Source organism: Hippoglossus stenolepis, chromosome 14, assembly GCF_022539355.2.
Source record: "Hippoglossus stenolepis isolate QCI-W04-F060 chromosome 14, HSTE1.2, whole genome shotgun sequence".
Lineage (NCBI taxonomy): Eukaryota > Metazoa > Chordata > Actinopteri > Pleuronectiformes > Pleuronectidae > Hippoglossus > Hippoglossus stenolepis.
The window spans coordinates 23,393,150-23,415,730 of record NC_061496.1 but is presented as its reverse complement, the minus strand read 5'-3'; the positions used below and the strand labels follow the sequence as shown (position 1 = coordinate 23,415,730).

The window sequence follows — 22,581 nt, the reverse complement described above, 5'->3', positions numbered from 1 at the left end:
CTCTTTGATATATTAGATCTTTCCATGATTGATGTGTATTTTCCTGTATTATTTGTGATCAAATAATACACCCACACACTCTTTCTAGTTCAACATGTATAAGCACAGAGTTCAATCAACAGTTCACATTAGGCTTCACTAATGTTGTTGCGCTGGGTTCCATTGTGTTGCATTCATTTTATGATATTTATTACCCCCACACATAAGAGATGGCAATGAACTGTAGCCTGATCTTACAGTAACCTGTCCTCTTTAACATTTCTATCATTACTTTCTAATATTTGTTTACCTTGTATATAATTGTTTGCCTCACGTGGTGTTTACAGTGATACTGATCCATTATTATCTTCTCTCTCTAAACCAGGCCACAATTGGAATTGACTTCCTATCGAAAACCATGTACTTGGAAGATCGAACGGTAAGAACCTCAGCTGTACCACCTCATGACAAATAATGTGTGTGTGTCATCACTGCAATAACTCAAGCACATACTGTAGCATTGTCCATGTCCACAGTAATACAGTGTTTGCATTCAAACTGTACCCAGCAGTACTGATGACATCAGCATGACATCTTTATAGCCTCAGACATGTAGATGAACATGGTCACACCTGTCTGTTTATCTTGAAGAATCTTTTCCTACAGCAGTGCGACCTTGAATCGGTCACCATGAGGTGTCCACATTTGTATGAATAATGCATGTGTATATATCTTGTTCTGAGTATATGTGCTGTGTAAGTCTTTTTATGTCTGTGTGGAGGGAGCCGACTGTTCCCAGGCTCTCTGACTATCTGAATAATCTCAGCCTCCTCAGCTTTCTCTCTCTGAACCCCAGGTGAGGTTGCAGCTCTGGGACACAGCAGGACAAGAGCGCTTCAGGAGCCTCATTCCCAGTTATATACGGGACTCCACTGTGGCTGTGGTGGTCTACGACATCACAAGTCAGTGTCCCTCAAGAAGTCCGCTCAATCTACACACTCTGTTATTGTTTCATATTATATTTTACTGCCAACATGGGTGGGCAGAGCTAATCTCTCGCTCACTGGAATTATTCTTTGGGGAAAAACTAAAACTTCACAGATAACAATTTTGAAACAGAGTGACAGATGGAGTCCCCTGAGAAAAGAGATCTGTGCTGTGATTTCACAAATATCAAATATCATTTTAATGTTTCCCAGATTACATCCACTGAGCAATGAGATGAGATACATTACATTAACCTCCCACCCTACCAAATTATCCTTAGAAACAGTAACCATGACTGAAGGGGAATATAGATAACAAAATTGTGGTAGTTTAAATCCTATTTTAAATTCTTCTCTCCGTCCACCGAGAGGAAGAACCACTTTGGATCAAGGGCATTTGAAGGGTCATTGCTCAACTTACTTCTCACCTATTTCGGCCTTTTTTTGTGTAGTTTGCTTGTGGTCTGAAATTGAACGACTGTTCATTGCCCTCTTTCCACATAAAACAGTTTTTTGTCCATCCTGAATAAATCATGTAGCAATCATCTGTATAAATGACAAAAATAACCCATTTCAAAAATGTGTCAGTTACTTCTATGCAATAGATAATAAAAAGCAAAGACTAAGACACTTATTGTAATGTGTCTGCTCACAGGAGATTGATTTTATTTCAAATTTAAAGAAAAACAGCATGGGTTACCATCCACCACAACCATTTCTCTTTTCACCTTAAAACGTGGGGTCTGTCTTTACAAATGACCAGTCTAAGAAATGGATACAACCCTTAGTCTTCATGCCAGTGAAGCCGCAATGAGATTTATTAAGAACTTCAACATGCTACAGAGCTGCAGTGTGTGGATTGATTGTGTAATGGCAGTACTGCCTGCTTCACACAGTCCCATCTGTCCATGAGTTATTACCTTAAGATCATGACATGTGCGGAGATTTATCTGCTGTATCTTCATCTTGCATAAATTGTTTGTACCATGTATGTAATGAGTTCAATTGATTTTATATCTGTCAGTGGATTTCACATTATTTCTCTGCAGCTGATTTAAAAACACCAAGCACTGATTAAAAATCCATATGAAATGTCAATGTTTTTCCTTTCAGTATTGAATGTCTTTAATGTGACTCTGTTTTGTTTCTTGCCTTTCTCAACAGATGTTAACTCATTCCAGCAGACGTCAAAATGGATCGACGATGTCAGGACAGAGAGAGGAAGTGATGTCATCATTATGCTGGTCGGCAACAAAACAGATCTGGCAGATAAGAGGTGTGTGGTTACTGTTTACTCCTGATCCTGTTTCCTCAGTAATTACATAATTTTTTGTCTTTTAGTCAGCATTTAATTTGATGTCTTGACACCATGGCAACCATGATGTGCAAAATGTCTGTAGCAGCAAACAACACCAAGCATGATAAAAACATTAGACCGTCTGTACAGCTTGTCCCTGCAGAGATGGCGGTTTGTTAAGGAGCCGGAGCTTCTCTCATTTCAAAACTAATTGTCTTCTGACAGCTATAACTCCTTGATAAATAACCATATTTTTGTTATGAATACCACCTTAATCAAGTTTCAAGATAGGTATGAGCCATATATTATGATGGTGGATATACTCTTTAGCATAACTACTTTTGTTAAGCAGTATTCTGGTGATTATGGTGAAATATGCAGCAACTTGAGGAAATTATTCAGTAATTCAGTTTTTTTTTTAAGGAGGATTGTGACAAGCTACTGATGAGACAGTGTTAAGTAAATCTCAAAAGGTCTAAGAAATGTATATGATGAATACGCAGTCGTGGAAGAACAGTGTAAAATTTAAGGCAGAATCAAACCATAAAATATCTTGTCTCCTGCTGCCAAAATGCATGAATTATGCAGACTGTGTACAGATGCATGCTGTTCCTACTCTATGTACATCTATGTTTCATTTTTCCTCCGACACCCTGGAGTATTGTCTCTTAAGTTAATGAAGAAGTTCCCTTCAGTGTAAAATCAAAAAACTTCCTTTTCATACATTCTCAAAATGTTATTTGCTCATAATATTTCTGTAACCATGCATAAATTATACACACATCTTTGGGCAAGCATAACTTGTCTGCATTGTTAACATGTAGAAGCTATACCGAAGAAATTCACATTGGAATACACAAAGATCCAACATGTGACTGAGTGAAGGGAAAACAGGCAAACTGCTGGTGATGGCAGTTTCCGGGGTGCATCTCACTGGAACTGTCAGAATAAAATTCAAAGCTGCCCCAGCAGCAGACAGAAGACCAAAGCTCCAGTTTCAGACAACAGACAGATCATATACAGTATATACAGTACAAACTGGACATGGTCATGCAAAGATATGCAGATACACAATGAAAACTAAACAATATACTGAATGCTTACAAAAGCCTGAAAGTAAGTATTTTTTAAATATATTTTACATTAGTATAATTGTTAATATACTACAGAACAGAGTGGTGTGCTAATGTTAATTATGGCTACAGTCAGGGGCACCATCTGAAAAAGTTATGAAAATGATTGAACCTTTCCCCTTCAATTTATGGTTAATTTATTTTTACTGCCATTTAGTTGGGTCTTAATAAGGAACTGGAAGTTAAAGCCCAGTGAATGTTCTATGATGAAGAAGCAAATTCCTGCATTAACCTCAGCATCATCTCCTAAACTGCTTCTTACAAAAAGTAAATCAGTCTTACTGCTGTTCAAATCAGTGCAGACAAATTAAATAGGCATTTTACTGCTTTTTAAATGACAGTACCTCACAGCTTTGCAGTGCTCCATTTTCCTGCTGCATTATCGTGAGCAATAATTCTGAATTTCATAAATAATCTTTTCGACCTTTTTTTTTCCATTTATTTTAAAGAAATGGAAGTTAATCATAGTGACACCCTCATGCAGATGTGGACAGACCGGACAGGGAATGTCTCACAGGAGGTGATGAAAGTTAGACCGTTGGTTCTGTTTTGTGTCCACTCACACTGAATAGAAATACTCACCAAAGGGAAGAGAATAAGTCCATGCATGTGTGTTGTATGTGAAGGTACAAGAGTATTCTGGAAACTTAAAGGGGAAGAAAATCTGAGATTACAGGAATAAAGTCATAATTTTAGGCTACTTGTATTTTTGGATGGTGAATATGAGAAGATCAACCTGTTGCTTCTGTTAAAATGAGGAATTTGGAGCATCTCCTTAAGTTGTACTTAAGTTTAGGTTTCATCAATGATTAAACACTAACATTACAACATTATTGTTATGTGCAAGGAAACTGTCTATTCCAAAGAAAGAACCACATGGACTTGTAAGAAATGGATTTGTAGAGGCGGAAATGTTTAGTAGTGGTTCAATGTGAGGTTATTGTTGGTGACGTCTGAGTAATAGTCAATAATAATGATAAAAATAATAATAATAACAATGATAACTTAATTTTCATCATCTTTAAAAACAGGGTTTACAAAGTCCTTTGACAGACAAAGCAGACACAGGGTCATTCACACAGACAAAAACAATAAATAAAAGCAAGACGAAAACAGCATCATTTACAACCAGTAATTACCAAAAAAGAATAGGAACAATAAAAGAAGATCACATTAAATAAAAGAAAATAAATACAATTAAAGCAATAAAACATAAAAGATAAAAAGACGAAACAATGACGCATTAAATGACTTAGAACATGAATGTGCGAAGTCAAGTATCTGACATGGATAGGGGGGGGTGAAATTCCTGTGTGAAACCATCACCCAACATTTTACCTTATGAGGTTAATATTCACGTGTATTTCATTACTTTGCAGTTGCTCTTGAGGAGTCTTATGAGATCAGGGTTTCCTTTGTATTTGATAGTTTGTTCAGTCATGTGTGGTGCAGCTTTTCACAATGCTCCATGCTTATGGGAAATAAAATATGCACAGTTCAGGTTCTTCTGAGACGTGCATCAGGGAAATCTGGTGTGCATCATAGCAACCCAGCATCAACCTAATGGAGTCTGGAAAATGTACTTGTTCAGTCAGTTGATTTATTACTTACTTTGTCTTTTCTTTATTTATTTGTTATACGCTAATAATAATACAGTACTCATGTAATAAATACTGCTCTGATGAGGCTTTTGTTAAACCTGCATAAAGGGATTTTTGGCCACCTGGGGGCAGCGCAAAAATTTGTAATCACAACACTGACATATGCAGGCAGTTGCATATTTACACACCCTGCAGACCCAGAGCAACATTAATGCTTATTTGAAATTGCGTGTTTAGATAGGATGACATCACCGGACCAGGGCGCATTTGTGAATGGCTCTGTAACCTCTCCGATCATTTTCGATTTTCAAAGGGCCGTTATCAAAGGTTCCAGACCAAAATACCTCTGGAGGCAATTAGATTGACCTACACAAGCACTCAGGGCTAAGAAGCATGTGACGAAGCACAGAGCTACAGAAAAATGTCTGGAAGACCTTCACCTGCAGTTGTTTGTTCTTTTAGAGAAAATATACAGACACGTTTGTTTGACACTGTCACAGTATCAGATTCAACAGACGTCTCTGAAATCAGCAGCCACCTCTTGGTTGTAAGCGAAAATGTTTCAGCGGCGCTCCTCTGTCAGTCATTGTATCAGTTTGGATAAATGGTTTTGATTGGCTCGACTGGTTTCAGGACACATGGAGATCTGTGTGAAAGGGAGGGAGGCCAGACGCTTCTGTGAGAGAGAATGAATATGAGCTCACTGTTTGCTCTGGTTTTCATCCTAGTTTTCAGTCACCTGGCAAATGTTAGTCCAATACTCACTTTCTTCTTAGCTTTTTTTTTTTTAGTCTACAATAATTACTGAGGGACATTTCCAGCTCTTAAGCTGCACAATAATCACCAGCTACTTGCTAACTGTGTCTGTCAGCTGTTTGGTGCTGGGTCAGTCGTGCACAGGTTTTTTTAATGCTGCCTGCTGCCTCTGGAGAAGATTGTCCTCCGAGCAGTGAGAGTGAACCAGAACAGTCAGTTTGCTGGCTGCAAAACCAAAACAATAAGCTGAGAGATGCTAAAATGCTCCATGGAGATGAGGGGAGCTGCAGAGTCAGGTGATAAATAAAATGGGAGGGGTTTGTCCACTAACCAGAAGGTCAGTGGTTCGATTGCTCCTCCAGTCTGCATGTGTCCTTGGGCAAGATACTATATACCAAAACTGCCCCTGATGAATGTGCCCACAGTGTATGAATGGTGTGATAGATGAAGCGCTGCATATAGAAGTGCTGTATGAACATGTGTGTGAATGTGATTCTGAGTGGTCAATAAGACTGGAAAAGCACGATATAAATACAGTCCATTTACCATAAGGGTCACCCATAGGTGAATGTGTATATATCGCCATTCAAAGTTCTTGAGAGTTGAACTCCATGCGAGGCCACGCTGCCAATTTGCCTTTGCCACAGGAAGCAAATGTTTGAATCCCATCCTCGTTCTCACAGATGCAAAGTGAATGGGAGCCGACGGTTCCCTTCTGAAATATTCAGGTCCTAAATCTGTCGACTCGTCATGAAGAGCGACACCATTCACATTACATTTAGTCATTTTATGTATTGTTGTTATAAAATATAATAAGACATAATTTAATACACCTTTGATGAACAGCTTGTGGATTTGAAAAAATAGTAGTCAAGGTTGTTTTAGTAGAGTGAGCAGCGGGGAAAAAAAGTCTGTCAACTCTGTAATGCTTCTTCATTACCTCTGCAAGGTTATATTTCTATCTGCGGTTGGTCATTTGTCTGTTAGCAGCATTACACTTTCTTTAACATTGTGAGATGATGTGTTTTTTCACAGATGACCTCAGGAATAATTCATGGATCAAGATGAAAAAAGCAGGCATATTTAGGGAATTTATATCAAAAAGTTTGTCAAATTTGGTGTTCCTTAATTGAATTAAAAGGAACTGGGCTTCTCTGAAACTACAAATGTTTTGCTAGCGAGCATGAATGTTGCTAGGATGCCACATATTGCACACTCATTAGGCAATTTTCTCACCAACTGCCTGTCTGATGATGAATAAGCCTCGGTGTTGTTTTATGTTGGGACACAGACGCATTGCATCCAGAAATAGCCACAGAGGCACTGGTGGAAGTCTGTCATGTGGTGTTATTATGTAAATACATCTCCTGTGCAGTGTTTTCTCTTCTCACAAAACAAACTTCTCCTCCTGTTTCAGAAAAACTGGGTTTCTTTCTTCTTTGCTTTGATACAAAGGGCGAGTTATTTAAGACGAGGAGGATGATCTAAATAAAATGTTTCTGTGTTTGCATTGAAGCAGCATGTGTAACTAGTCAAAGTTAATGTGTAAAGAAGTGGTATTTTTGCATTAGTATAGAGCTGAGATTCCTTTAGTGTTGAAAGAAACAAAGACGACAGCGGTTACGTCATGTTTTCTCCAGAAGAACAGTGGCGGGTTGATTTGAGTCTGTGGTCTTAATGAACCTGCCGGCTCTGTGGGCTCTGGAGTCAGCAGGACTTGTATTATTGGACACCTGACGCAGTCTCCGTTTCACAGCCAGAGCCAAACAAACACTCACTTTCATTAAAATGTAATGCAAATTGGCTGTTATTAATTTCTCGCAGGACAATGTAATTAATCACTCTCATTCATTAGGTAATTAGCTCTGGTGTGTTCACACTAAAGACTAGAATACCAGGAGCTTTAGCTACAAATAGGGCGAGTCCTGTGTAGCATCTGGTCGTCTTTGTTGAATATTAATATGAGGAAATAAGCCTTTGTTTTGTGCCCTCATATAGTAAACAGTGTTATTGTATTTATTATTACCTCTAATACATTAATATGCTGTGACTTAATGATGACTCTCCTCTATTCACAGGCAAATCACAATTGAGGAAGGTGAACAGAGGGCTAAAGAGCTGAGCGTCATGTTCATAGAGACGAGCGCCAAGACGGGTTACAACGTCAAACAGGTGAGTGAGTTCAGAGCTTTGGGGCCTAATAAAGAATTACAGGTACTTACTTTTACTCCCTACATTTCTACTACTTATTTTTTTTAAACAAGCTTGTAACTTTCATTTTAGTGCATTTGAGGGGAGTTGTCCGTTTTATTTATTTTTTATCATCGAGCACCACCTTCCCAAAATCAAGACGGATTTCAATCCAAATGGACAAAAAAGACGATTCTTTGTTGTATATACATATTGGTGCATATCATGCACAACAAACATGACAGCGAGTAAAAAGATGTAACAAGATGAAACAGACGAGAGGAAGACTCAACCGTAGGGAAGAGGTGCGGGGCATATGTCCGTGACGAGGAGTAACAAATCAGCACATCGCTGACCACGTCAATGGCTTTAACACCTGTGTTTAGTTTATTGTTTTATGTTTTATTTGATGTAAGAGTGGTTTAATTTAAATGAGTCTCAGTTTGCTTTGCACAGGTACAGCTGGTAGAAATGGCCTCTAGAGGGAAACTTTTTACTTTTAGTACATTTCAGAGCCTGTACTCAAATACTTTTACTTAAGCAAAGAGGTTGAATCAGTGCTTATGGTTTTGGCACATTACCACCACCAGCTGTGGATTAGCCGTGCAGCATGAAGCTGGCAGCAGTGATATTTACCTTATCTAAGTTCTCATGTGAATGTGTGTGTTGGAGATACAAACAGTCTCTCATGGGAACGTTGCTCCACATCACTCCGAGCGGTCAAAACTCCACAGGAAACCTTTAAGTGCCTCTTGTTTTTCATATTAAATATGACTATTAAATGTGCAGGGAAATAAAACAGGGAGTGCAGCATTGTCCTCATTACTGCTTCCTGCTGACACAACCAGCACATCACCAAGACTGAGCTGTGCCTGTAATAATTCAGTCACAGTAATGATTAGAGCGAAGTGGGGGTTGGTTCAGCTACACTGCTTTGTCTCTAAACAGATGTTTGTTGTTAAAAACAACGTCTGTCTGTTCAGTTAATAGAAAGTACACTGCAACGAAGGCGAACTGTATTGTGTCTGTCAGTGAATGGTGTTGCTGGCAGTCGTCTCTCCTTCTCACCCCATCACGGCAGAGACAGAGGAGGCTATTCTCCACCTTTGTTCAGGACGGAGACAAACATGGTGCTGCGAGTGTGAAACATCCAAAACAAAGGACACAGTCCTACGACCAATGGCTGCTGTTTTTGTCATCTCTGCCCACTGAGATACTCTATCAGCAAATTCCAGCTTTAAGACTCCAACTCAATGATCATTTAGATAATTAGACTACATCGCTACTAAAAGATATCCCGCAACATCATGGAATGGTAAATTTGTTATGTCTTACATACTATTTACAATAGTTTTTACTATTATGTTTATATCTATTTATTCATAAAAACTGAATTTTAAGTTACATGTTTTCTTAAGCCATAGTTTGGTTTAAAATGTGCATTGTCAGTCCTAGAGACATCTTTAGTTACAAGTGGTTTGTGTAATAATGTGGAACAGAGCAAGGACATAATGAGAATGTCTGATTTGAATGGTCTATATATGTCTCACTGACTCATCTGCTGAGAGGCTTGTTCCCGAAATCATCATTTTCATTTTCAGACATCATGTTTCTGTTGTTGAAGCTGGAATTGGAGTTGCAGCTTGTGTGACCGTGCAAAAATGAACAGCAGTGACTTGACACTTGCTCTGGTCTGATATACAGTCATAGTAATGAAGATATTTATTTTTGTTTAAGTCACATTATTATAGTGTGGTAATGCAGTACAGACTTTTTAAATCAGTATAATCTTACTGCTGCATTATGTCTTAACAATGACGTTGACAACCACATAATTGATATCCCAATAAAATGAATAGTAAGAAGTGACTGCATAGGAGTATATCAAACCACCATGCCATGCACTGTACTAGACTGACTTGTTTACAAATGTATACATGTTCAGCAGTAACTGGTTGGCTGGTTATTAGACAACTAAGACAAAGTAAGTGTTCATCTTGTGTTTTCCTGATTTAAATTAATGAAGTGTCCTTGTGTTTCTTTGTCTGCAGCTGTTTCGTCGCGTGGCAGCTGCTCTTCCTGGGATGGAAAGTATGCAGGAGACGAGCAAAGAAGGCAGTATCCTTTGACCAGTTTGCATATCATGAAAATGCAATCATGAAAATGATATGCAAATCTTCTAAACTCCGTGGAAACCTTATTTCCATCCTGACACAATAACATCATTCACTGTCAGCTTCTCAATTAGACATTTCCAGCGCTGAACTCCGTATAGTGACACCTATTTAAATATGTGTCACCTACCTGTCCAATTAAGTTTTTCAGTGTGACAATGCCACAATCTGTTTTTCAGCTTGACGAGTGGAGGGTGGGGGGTTAGTCAGACAGTAGGTGGCTGCAGTTGTCTGTGGTGTGTAGGCACATTGGCTCATTGTAACCAGTGACAGGAGTCTCAGCATCAGTCAGCTGGTAGAACTCTCCTCACTGGCACCTCGTACCTGCTGCTGCTGTCACTGCTCCCCCTGTGGAGAATGTGTTGGGGGCTGCAGCACTTTTTCACTTATACAAAACAAAATCATAATTACTCTTTTAGGAAGTCGCGTTCAGTACTGCAGAATAATTCAAATATCACACAGTTACTAACTACATTTACTTGGACAGCAAAATTCCAAAGTAAACCCAAATAAGACAGTAGTCTGAAGACACCACCTAGTAAACAGGTTCTTCTGATTACCTAACAAGGTCATACTCGGAATAAGCAGTAAATCATAAGATATCTGCTAATTCCAGAAATCTCAGTCTGTCTGTGGCCTGTCTCGAGAATCGTTTCTCTTATTGACTTCTCACCCGCCATGTGTCGTGTTAAGGGCTTAAGGAAGTGCAGTTTTGAGTTTGGTGCGATTTGGGCCAGCAATATGTTGAATAACAACAAACGTAGAATAAACAGGCGACCAGCGCTCTGTAGTCGGGAACAGGAAGTGGGGTTCTGCGTCGAGCTTCACTGAACTTTGAATAAACAGGTGAAGAGCTCTTTGTGCAGCAGCGGTGGTGCAGCATCAGGGCTCTGTGGACTGAGTCCTGCAGCAGGTCTGTTCTTGCTGTAGCTTAATAACTGCAGGTCACATTTACAGTTTCAGAGTGAAAGCTGCAACCAGCATCTACCCAGGCCAATCAAACAGCCCATTGCCAACATGCAGGTTTAGATCAGCCACTGCACATGTCCTAATCAGAATAAGGTCAATATTCTGAATATTTCTGTCCATGTAAATGTAGTCGTAGAGAGCAGCTTAGATACCTTTCAAAGTCCAATGGGTCACCACAAAGTGCAGTATTTATTTATTGTTGCATCTAAGGCGTGAATCTGCTCTCTATGGAGTCATTCACAATGCAGAAATGCATGTGTTTAAATGTGATGTCAAAGGAGATGAACGCAGCGGCTGAGGCAGATTTAATCTGTAATTTCCATCAGTAACTACAGAGTCGTCAGGCTGTCTGGACTCCTCACGCTCCTCTGTTGATTTCTACATCTGATAATATATTCGATGTGGGTCACAATCAGCCTGCATTCTATTCTCAGACTGGTAAAGACTTAGATAAGAAATGTTCCTGGTATAAACAGTAACATAGTAAATTGGAAATGCAACAAAAGCCTATATTCTCCTCTCAGTCATTGTCTGTAAACTGTGCATTTAAAACAATTTTGTTGATTTAAGACTCTTTCAATGACCAACCAAGATAAAAGCATAACCACTGATCATGTTTATCACCTCACTTCACTGCTGAGTGACTCAACCAAGAAATATTTACGACTCCACTCTATCACTGCCGTTTTCGTCTTTGATACCGGCCCAAAAAATCATTGCAGCCAATCAGATACGATGCCTTAAAGTTATACAAGCTGGCAACCATTAGTTCAAATGATGCAGTCTCATTAATGGATTGGTTTGTTTTTTTGTTTTTTATAAAGACTGCCTTTTAACAATACTTGCTGGCCCTCCTGTTCTAACAGGCCCCTCTCGAACACAGTCTTCGTTGTGTTAAAGCTCACCTGAAGCTTGAGTTAGTCAAATCAAGCAAAAGAAATGGAAATGGATCTTTTTAGTGTGACACTCTCTGTATGTATTTCCATGGGCAGTGTTTTTGAGTTGAGCAGTGCTGGAGAAATAGAAACACACAGAAGGACTTTAATCCACTGGTTTTGTCTGTGTAATGAGCTAAAGTAGAATTGTTCCATGCACAGAACAGGGACTAGATATTTTACTTACATTGAATTCACATTAGGAAGAGAAAGCTTAGAGGTATAATATGTAACTTTTCCTCATTACTCTGTCTAACAATGACGAGACTTATGTTATATGTTTTGTTTCGATGAATACTTACATTGTCCCAGAAGTTTCAAGCAAGGAGACCGGTATTGGTCCTTCTCTATTTTTCCCCTGTCAATGGCGTCATATTTCCACATAAGTCAGCATTGTGATTGTCTGCCAAAACAGTCAAAATTTACTTGTCTTTGCTGTTTTATTCAGAGTTTTCACCAGACTTTGGTCCATTTAAAGAGAATTGAGCCTCTGAGAATAATGAATAATGAAAGAAAGGACTGAAGTAAGAGCAATGGTGGTGCAGATGATTCATATGCTTTATCACAATGTCGCCAAACTCAGTGTTTGTTTGATTGAGAGATCCCTTGTGGCAGAAATTGACAATTGTGCGTCCAGGATAAAGAGGACTGATTACAGCAACCAAAACCTGCAAAAACTGTCCAAGTTTTTATATGAACACCTGTTTTATATCTTCAGATCTTGGTTGACGTTTCCATTTACAAAGTATGAACCGGCAGCAGAAATAAAGCCCATTACAGAGATATCAAGACGTGTCACTAACAGACAGAGTGGAGGAGGTTCTGTTGTCAGTGTCCCTCACCTTTAACATCATCCTCTCCTTTCAACATCACATTGAGCTTTATCTAATATTATTGCAACTGTCTAATACAACATTATTCTAGTCTTAGACATGTTGCCTGCTGCAACTCAAACAGTCTATGAATAATTCTCTTGTGTTTGGTAGATGCAATAAATCAGCAGCATTTAATGTTAACTGTTTCTCCTCTGACAGCAGCGGTCCTTCATATCCTCAATACACAAAGCACGGTGCCATCTCTATGGTAACTGTGGGTAAATTATGAAATTGCGTTCGAGTTTAACCGTGTGCTTACAGCACTGTCACTTCTCCTGCAACGTGACGCCGCCTCACAGGGCTTCCTGATTAACACTGCAGCATTTAACTGCTCTACCTTCAACATAAATCACATGCTGAGCTCGGTGTGGTGAAGTTAACGTTTATACGTTACTCATCACCCTGCGACTTGTCCATCCTTTGTACGGCCTCAATAATAAACTCAGTCACCTCACATCCCTCTGAGCTGTTTACATGAACCTTGCAATTCTTTTATTGTTGAGCCACATTTCCTGGTTTTTATGCGTCACTCACGTTGAGCCAGTTACCTTTATCGCTCATCTTTCCTTTTTTACTTATCCTAACGAGGTGAAATGGAGGTGGGAGTGAACGGTGTGAGGTGGTGGATGGCAGGTGATGATTCCTCAGCAGCTCTGTGCCTCTGCCGACACTGTCCCCTAATGGAGAAACTCCTCTGTCGTTATTGAACTGTGAACAGTATTGATCTCACTGGGAGAAGGGATAAATAGGTTTAGTCCAGGATACACACGTCCATGTTATATGGCCGAGTAAGTTTATCATCATATGCAGGATGCCTATTAATATTTGGCAAAGGCACTGCCGAGGAAATTTTGCCTTTAATGTAACCATCATTACTATCACTGCACTCAGTGTTCATTGTTCCTTATTCTCAGGTCTCCTCCTCTTAAAGGTCCAGTGTGTAAGATTTAGGTGAAAGGGATCTATTGGCACAAATTGAATATAAAATAATCCTAGTGATGTTTTCACTAGTGTGTTTCAATTGTACAAATTGTTATTTTCTTTACCCTAGAATGGGCCCTTTATATTTAAATAATTAATATTTACATTAGGAGCGGGTCCTCTCTGCTTGGCCCGCCATATTTTATTTACAGTAGCCCAGACTGGACAAACTAAATACCTTTTGAGTTTTTATGATAACTGAAGTCTACAGGTTCTCTTTGATGTGTGGAAGGGGAGGGTGAGGTGAGGGGTATTCAGCTGCAACATGCAACTTCACCACTAGATGCCACTAAATTCTACACACTGAACCTTTAACCTAAAGTTTGAATAAGCATGCACTAGATATATTTACATGCTTATTTATATTCAGTATTTATTCACACACTGTGATAGAAAATTATTTGAAGACACAACGTTTATAAAAGTTGAGGAAATTCAACACATAACCAACAGAGTTTTAAAAAGGGAACACTTATAAAACAAGAATATTTGACAGCACAAGTACCCTGTGTTTCCTTCAGAGAATAAGTGCTAGGTTTGTGAATTTAAAAATATATTTGAACACCATTCATGATGAACACTTTGTTCTGTGTTTTTTAATTGGCAAGTTTAATTAGAGATGGACGGGTCTCATTGATTTGTGGTGGGTGTCAGGGCCAATGGGAGAGTCCTCTGCCCTCTATCGGAGAACAATTTTCAGCTTGGTCACTGTACATTATCACCACTGCAGCTCTGCAGCCGGAGAGAGGGAAGAGGGTGTTTGAGCCAGATCATGTGCTGGCTTCAGTCATGTTAATAAGAGAGAGACAGAAAGTAAAACAAATCACACTAGAAAAGGCACCGCTCCATGATGGTTTTATTGAATTAGGTTTTAAATTCATCTTTAATTTGTTTGCCATGCTGATTCAATCTAGATCTTTTCCATGCAAACCTATATGGTTTTGTTTATGTCGTCTAAAGTGAGATTGACACTGTGATTGTCGATCTGTTGTGTTGTGGTGGAGCAGTTAAAGCTACACTTGACGAGTCAGCATGTTTTCACTACAAGTCATAAAATATACAGTGGCTTCAACAGAGAACAGTGCGGTTTTCCCCAAACTGAGTCCCATTAGACTCACTCAGAAATGTCCTCATGCCGCCTGTGTTCAGGCATATTTCTGTTCCTGTGCTTTACTTTGAAGAATAACGATAATTGACAGGACGATGCTTCGTGCAGCTTTAATCCACGGAGCTATTGTTTAAACAGCTATTACATGCTTTATAAATCCATGTTGGTATGACCCTATAACATGAAACAAATGTGGCTTTCTTTCAAAATACCTCTACTGATAATGAGTCTATTCATTGTTCAGGAGACACACACACACACATGCAGGTATCAGAGGAGTAAAATATTCAGGGCGGCAGCTCCTCATTTGGTTTGGTAATGTCGGCTGCTGAGATAAAGCCTCCACATCCCAGATGGGAAACGATCCAAACGGGAACATCAAGTACTGTACATGTGACGCTCCTCCATATGAAACCATGACATGATGACATGCTTACAAATAAAGTTATTATAGTATTATTATTGTATAAAATGGGAAAACACATACGCTTACACACACACACACATTAACTGCTGCATGTAACAGTTAGCACCAGCCAGCGTCCCATTGTAAGACGAGCGTTTGAAAGCCACAGTGGGGCTGTTTCCAGACTAACTTAGCATACAATATGTAGGCCACAGTTCTTCTATGCCCTCTCCTTAGACATGCACAGCAGTGCCAGAGACTGCAGCCAGCATCCATTCTCAGTTTATTACAACACCAACAATAGAGGAGTGGATTCCCTGTTGAGCTGAATAATTTGGACATGTTGTCAGAGGAGGATTTTAGGATATTTAGTTCCAGCAACAACTACTGCCACCATGTCCAAAATCCGCTGGAATACACTGGTTAGAAATAAATAGATTAGGAGTAATGCTTTTAATTGCATCTCTCTGGTGATTTATACAGTATTTTCTTGTCGACTCACATTTTAAATCTTTTGGATGTTAGAATCGCTGACGTCTGATCTGCAAAATATATTGAGATAGGATGTAGCACCATCTAGTGTTAGTAAAGTTGTATTACGATCCTTGCATTCAAATATTTTGTCTTTGAGAACAAGAAATCACTCAGTAGAGCTCATACCTTCACCAAGGCCCAACAGTCCCCTGAAATTCAAGCAATCTGCACTAAATTGTACACACTCACAGATATCAGTCCTCTAAATATGATTTATTTCCCTTTAGGCGCATACGGCATCAACGATCTGTCTCCAGGCCTGTTCTGGGCTACGTGTTGGGCTCCTGCCCATCTCTTTCAGCTCGGCCGTCACAGTTCTCCGCCAAGTTTCAGGCCGACCTTGTTCGAGTTTTCTTTGGGCGTTTTTTAGTATGTGGTTCAAGAGTCAGGGTCCAACCTCTAAATGATCTGGCATCGGCAGTGTTGGGCTGCTGGTCTAAATGTGCCTGATTTTGAAAGTGAAAAGAAGTCCTGGATTTGCTCCTTGATCTGGATCTGCATCAAAATTGAATGGGTTCTTCCCTTACGGATACCACATCCTTTTAACCAAGTTCCATGAAAATCCGTACAGTAGTTTTTGTGTAATCTTCCTTACAAACAAACATATAAATCAGCCAACAAAACAAATGGACATCAGTGAAAAATTAACCTCTTTAGTGGAGGTAATCAGACATGAACCCACCACTGTTGTTTTTGTTGTTGTTATATACAAACTGATGAATTCAGGTGAATGTGACTGATCAATTCCAAATGTTTCCAAAGCTTCCTTAATGTTCTCCAGTGATCGAAATCAAACTGGACAAATCGCAGGAGCCGCAGACGACTGAAGGAGGCTGCTCCTGTTAATCCTCCGAATCTCCCCTGGAAAAAGACAACATCATCTACACCACATGCTTTGTTATGTTGCTTCCTATTGGTTAACCTGCAGTTGACTTTGCACGTTGAGAATCTGGCGTCCTCACCCGACAATTTGTCCTGAGTTTGAACTAGCAATATGTGAATTAGATTCTAAAGTAGCGTCACCTACTTTGTTGATGAAACTGCCAAAACAGTCTTTCAACTTGCAAAACAAAAATAGTGAAAAAAAGAGACTTGTGGAAAAGAAGAAGTTGCATTTTGTGTGTATACAATTTTTTTTAAGTAGAAATGCAAGTTTCCCCACTTTCTTTTTTTCTATTTTTGTATATTCAGGGAAATCTCTCTGGAAAAGTTCTTTTTTTTTAAAGATACAAACAAACACAGCTCTGAATTAAGGAGCCGGAAAGATCAGGTGGTTGTAGATGTATTCTTCTGGATGTCACTGTTGTTATAGGCAAAGATGGAGGTCCTCTTCACAAACACCAAACCGTTACCCTTAACCCTCTTGACTGAATGCCGACACTTGACCATGTGAAGGCACTTTACCTAAACGTAACCATTTTGAATCTTGCGGCTCAGGCCAGCCTTGCAGTTTGGTGGACCAATCACAGCACCCGTAACCTCAGTGTGATCCATAGGTAACGATGCGTTACTTGGCCAAAACGAACACTGACATCTTGAGTATCTAATGCATGCCTAGTTTTTGAGCATAGGTACTGTCTACCAATGTAAACAGGTTTGAATATGTAACATTACACCAGTGACTTAATGCACTCTGATAGTCCAAGTCTTTTTGTTTGGATTTGTATACTTGACTTCTGAAAATATTTTTTGTCGTGTGTGTGTGTGTGTGTGTAAACGTGCATTCTGTATAGGCAACGTTAGAATGCAGATATATATAGAGGGCCACTGCCAAGTCGTCACATTGCGGCACCGTGTACATAGGTCACCGTTTGTTTGCAGGACGTCATAGACTCCCCCACTCACAGCAGTCGTGTGATATCTTGGTGGTAGTGATGATGATCGTGTGCACGTGTCGCTGAGCGGCGGAGAATCCGAGGCGCCGCCTTGTGTCACAGAGGAACAGAAAGTCCTCTGCGTGCTGATCTGTAGACTTAAATCAGGTTCTGGGATCAGACCTTTAACATTGTAAACCAGTTATATTCCTGTCAAAAAAAAGACTAATTTGCACATGTAGATCATTCAGGTTCATTTGAAGTTTGTAAATGTACAGTCACTTAATTTAAAAGACCTGACTGATTGTCATAGAAACTGTCACTTGATGTCCCCCACTGAGATGACGATTTCTTTGCTGCTTGAGTTGTAACTGACTACTGATCCCTTGTTGGCATTATGCAATGTTGTTGTCTTCTTTTTTGATTATTACCAGAGCCTGGTATCGTAACGTACTGGTGGTGAAGTCGGCCGGCGTTGAGAACACTACTTTGACTCGTCTTTGAAGTGAGATCTTACTGCACTTTTTCACAACATGTTTTAGAATTAGAGTGAAAAAAAAAGTCTTTATCTCCAGAACATTTGAGGTGCTGTGTGTTAGAGTAGAGTAAATCAGTTGTGAATTGTTCACACATGTTCATAAAAGGGGAGCACTGTTTTTTCTCTAACCCTCATAATGAGCCAAATATTAATGATAATAATAAAAAGAGGCTGGGATTTCACAGCAGACCATGACTGGAACACACTGCTGGGTGATGTTGGGAAGGATCAAAGGTTGCATTTCAATCAGGAGAGACTTCATTTGAAGAATGAACAAAATGTATTGCCGTGCACATTAAGAAATGAAAGTGATGTGATATAAATTACTCTATTTGGCCCCTCGTGATGTCATCAAGGTTGAAAGGGGGCGTGGTTGCATACTATAGGGAGCCCACCCCCCAGGTTCTAGACACTGGTGGCGGTTAATGAGATGAGTGGTGATGACGATATGGAGACTAGAGGTGATTCCGAATCACTAGAATGACAGAGGGAACAGATTAAAAGTTTGACAGCAACAAACTGATCGAGGTCATGGCTATATCTGATTGGATTACCGTAAACACCAGTCAGCCCATGAGAAGAGGCCGGGAGAGTGAAAGAGAACTGTGAATGAATGAGACACAGAGAAAGTCTTCTTCACTGAGCTTCATTTCCAGTTTCAATCTCTCAACATGAAAAAAGTCTAATAATGTGTGAACCCTTTGTGTTGCTGCCTATTTATTTTATTGCACCAGGAATGTACGGCTCTGATGAGTGACCACACAGCCTTGTGAGGGGAGCACTCTCTCAGAAACCACTCCATGGGTATTTATTTTCAATGTGGACAAATTGATTGATCCGTAGCTGTAGACGTTTGTATGTATGCTTCAACACGAGAGTACAGCTTGTTTCCTGAAGGCCCATTTTAACATTCCCTTTCAAAATGGACCAAGTGATGCAACACGAGTCTCTGCGTGTTGTGTGGGAGGGAGGGAGGGAGGGAGGGGGGGTCTGCATTTGAGGATGGAGACCATGGCCATTCCCTGAGGGTGTGTATGTTCTGTCACAGTCCAGAGACGACTCTCCACTCACTGTACAGAGAACTAGCATGACTCTTCCAAACGATTAATAAAGATGTCTGATTACCAAAGTCCTGCACCAGGCTTTTTTTTCTTCTAACTGTCTCCTACCCCTCGAGTACAATTACGAGTAATTAATTGTCATGAATTAAAGTAATATGCAGTCTGATGTATATGTTGGTTACTAACTGACACAATAATTGTGTCAAACAGGTACTGAACATGTATTTATACATGTTGTAGCATGCATGGCTTCTAGTTTGACGCACCAAGTTTCTGTTGATGACAGTTACCTGCTGTATTGAGCAACCCTGGATTAACCCACACATGTAGGAGTGACATCTATTGCACTTCTGCCCGTCCTGGGACAGATCCCTCACTTGCGGTTCCCGGGAGTTTCAGGGGGGGGGTTTTCTTTCTACCCTGCTAAAAGGATTTTTTGGGCAGTTTGTCCTCACTCTTGTTGAGGGTTAAGAGCAGAGGATGTCGCACCTTGTTAAGCAGATTAATTGAGACTAATTGAGACAAATTGTGATTTGTGAATATGAGCTATAATTGCTAATCAATAGTAGAATTTAACACTACACCCATTCATTGAGGAATAGACACAAAGTAAGAATAATACTGAAATCTTTGAAGTATTATTTTTATACAAGATTTGGACATATGGGAACTGCAGTCTCTACTTGTAACCTGGAAACTGGTCGTGCTCAAAACATTCTGGTTTTCGTCTGGTGTACAGACGTCAGAGTGATACAAGTATTTATATTTTCCTCCAGACACTCAGTCAGAGTATTACACCAACTCTAAAAGGAATGTACTGCTTGTTGTAATGGGCAGTGCTGAGCAAACTGTTGCACCATTGTTTTGATGCTGACATTAAATATGTTTGTGTCTCAGTCTAATAACTGCCTCATTAGTCACCATGAGCAGCCTGCAGTGGGGGAATGTAACTAAGTACAGTTATTCAAGAAATATACTTGATGTACAATCCTGGAATAATGTACTTGAGTGAGTATTATATTTGATGCTACTGGATTCTTCTCCTCCACTTCATTTCTAAGGGAAACCCTCTATTTGTTTAACTCTAGAATCAAGTAGCATCATATAAGAATACTCGATCAAGTACATGTACCTCAAAGTTTTACTTAAAGTGAATTACTTGAGTAAATGTACTTAGTAATATTCCACCACTGCAGGCATATTTAATATTTAATGGCAGCAGGATTTTCTGAAGTCTCCATCAAAACAATAGAGCACGACAGTCTGCTCAGTAATACTGTCCTTTTAGAGTATGTGTCATCGTATTTGTTGTAGAGTATTTTAGATGTTCTACTTGTACTTGCTTTAATGATCTAAACACGTCCTCTACCAACACCGACCTGAACCGGGGGTTGTTTCCTGTTCTGTTCCGCCCAGATCCCAGAGATCAACACCACCACGACAACATGAGGAGTCAGTAAAAACATTGCGAAACTGAAACTGGTCCTGTGACATCCTGATTCCCCAGCCCTGTTTTTGTTTGTCTGCTCTCTGCTGTCGTCCAGACGGCAGCTGCTGCCAAACGCTGCCGCTGCTGCTGATGGTGCCAGATCATTTAGAGGCTGGACTCAGCTCCATGCTCAGTCACTGTGCTAAAACAGGGGAGTGCACAGACGGCACTGAAAGGCAAAGTAAGACACTGTGTATCTGACAGTTAAAACCGCCTGTTGAAACTAGTTCTCTGCCAAACCAGCCTGACAGCTAACGGACTTCTCTCTCCTGCCACAGCCAAATAACAATGACCTTAATATGACTGAGACGCTCGACACAATGAGACTTAACACTGACCTTACACTGAGATTTTAATCTGCTCCACACACATGGCGACAAACCCTCTTTTTCACATATGGTGCCACAAGCAATTAAAGGCATGAAAGTGATCCAGTTTTCTAACATCTCCAAACGTGGAAAACCTGCCAGATGCCCGATGAATGCAGATTATAATCCACTTTCATGCTTCACTGATTCTTTTGTGACACGTTTTCTGTTGTGTATCGGTCCCTGCAAAAGGAATCGTCACATTATTCTATTCGCTAATCTCCCACTGGCGTCACTTATTTTGAGTCATTTCAATTGGTAATGTGTCATAAATGATGTACAGTGCAAAGTGGAAAAGTTTCGCATCTCTGCTTTGAGCTCATGATTCTTTTAAATCATCTCCCAGGGACACGTGGGACCATCTGCATTAATTAGTAAATAAGGACGCTGATAAAAAGTGTTCTTTCAAAAAATAGTTTTATTAAATACTTTTGCTACTTGCTATCATAAATAAAAGAAAATGATAAGTTATGCTCGGATGTAAAAGGGAACGTCCTCAGGAGACCATCTGCTGGGACGGGGTCTCAGGGGTCTCGGGGTGTCAGCCCCTCTGGGACAGCTGAACCAAATCCCACAGCACCAGCTGGGAGAATCAAGCCTAGAATAAATAATGCGGAGACAGGGGCGCCTTTGGCTGAGGACAAAACAACGTGTTGACAGGAACACAAATGGATCCTGTTCCTCATGGCCACAACTTTCCTTCCACTGACGAGGCAGAGTCCGGTCTTCAGGAGGCGTCTGATATCGTGAGAACATGTCGGGTCACTCTCGGTCCAGCTCTTCTTCTTTAAAGTGTCTCTTCAGTTGAAAGTCTGCGCCAGGATTTCATTTCCCTTCAAAAAAAAAAGAGAAACAGAAATACATCAGCCCACAGTTGTAGACAGTTCCTTGGCCATCGCAGCCATTTACCACAAAGTTGTTACTTACACGTTGCTGCCGGGTACGATCCTCTCTCTGTGCTGCTTCATCAAACTGAACTTTCTGAGGAATGCCGGTAATTTCAGCTTTGCTCTCGTGGTGCTCGAGGAAACGCTGGAAAGTAAGAGTTTGTGTGTCAGGATGGATGTGGCACTGCCGAGCTGAGGTGCTAATGAGAAGCTTTGTGGACAAATGCACTGATTCACGTGGATGTGTGAATGACTCGGTATGAGTGGAACTGTTTTCTTTTTGAAATCAGGTTGAAAATTCTTCAAATTCAACACTGATTTTAAAGATATATGGTCACAACACGGTCCCATTACTCTTCTCTCTACAGTGAAGCTAATAATAAGAAAGTAATAAGAAACAAGGGGGGGGGTCAAAGGTCACACGTTTTCTGTTTGTTGTCTCTGCTCATGTGCAAAATAGTAACAAGAGAGAAGTAACAAAATAACAAGAGGGAAACAGA

General features: G+C 40.0%; 2 protein-coding genes across 6 annotated transcripts in view; one reads left to right on the top strand and one right to left on the bottom strand.

The window, feature by feature from the left end:
* The window catches only part of rab6ba (RAB6B, member RAS oncogene family a), a 49,577-nt gene extending 30,337 nt beyond the window's left edge, over positions 1–19,240 (top strand). The window contains exons 3-8 of one of the 2 annotated variants that reach the window (XM_035177513.2): positions 365–418; positions 815–941; positions 2,130–2,241; positions 7,831–7,924; positions 9,994–10,060; positions 16,706–19,240. In XM_035177513.2, coding sequence (XP_035033404.1) covers positions 365–418; positions 815–941; positions 2,130–2,241; positions 7,831–7,924; positions 9,994–10,060; positions 16,706–16,770 — 519 coding nt within the window. In that variant the 3' untranslated portion in view covers positions 16,771–19,240. The remainder of the gene's footprint in view (positions 1–364; positions 419–814; positions 942–2,129; positions 2,242–7,830; positions 7,925–9,993; positions 10,061–16,705) is intronic. The other variant, XM_035177514.2, reaches the window with a different exon arrangement.
* A 2,354-nt stretch (positions 19,241–21,594) lies between these two features.
* The window catches only part of im:7152348 (uncharacterized protein LOC559250 homolog), a 2,265-nt gene continuing 1,278 nt past the window's right edge, over positions 21,595–22,581 (bottom strand). For 3 of the 4 annotated variants that reach the window (XM_035176693.2, XM_035176692.1, XM_035176694.1), the window contains exons 3-4: positions 22,122–22,226; positions 21,595–22,027 (exon numbers count right to left, since the gene is read on the bottom strand). In XM_035176693.2, coding sequence (XP_035032584.1) covers positions 21,982–22,027; positions 22,122–22,226 — 151 coding nt within the window. In that variant the 3' untranslated portion in view covers positions 21,595–21,981. The remainder of the gene's footprint in view (positions 22,028–22,121; positions 22,227–22,581) is intronic. The other variant, XM_047343065.1, reaches the window with a different exon arrangement.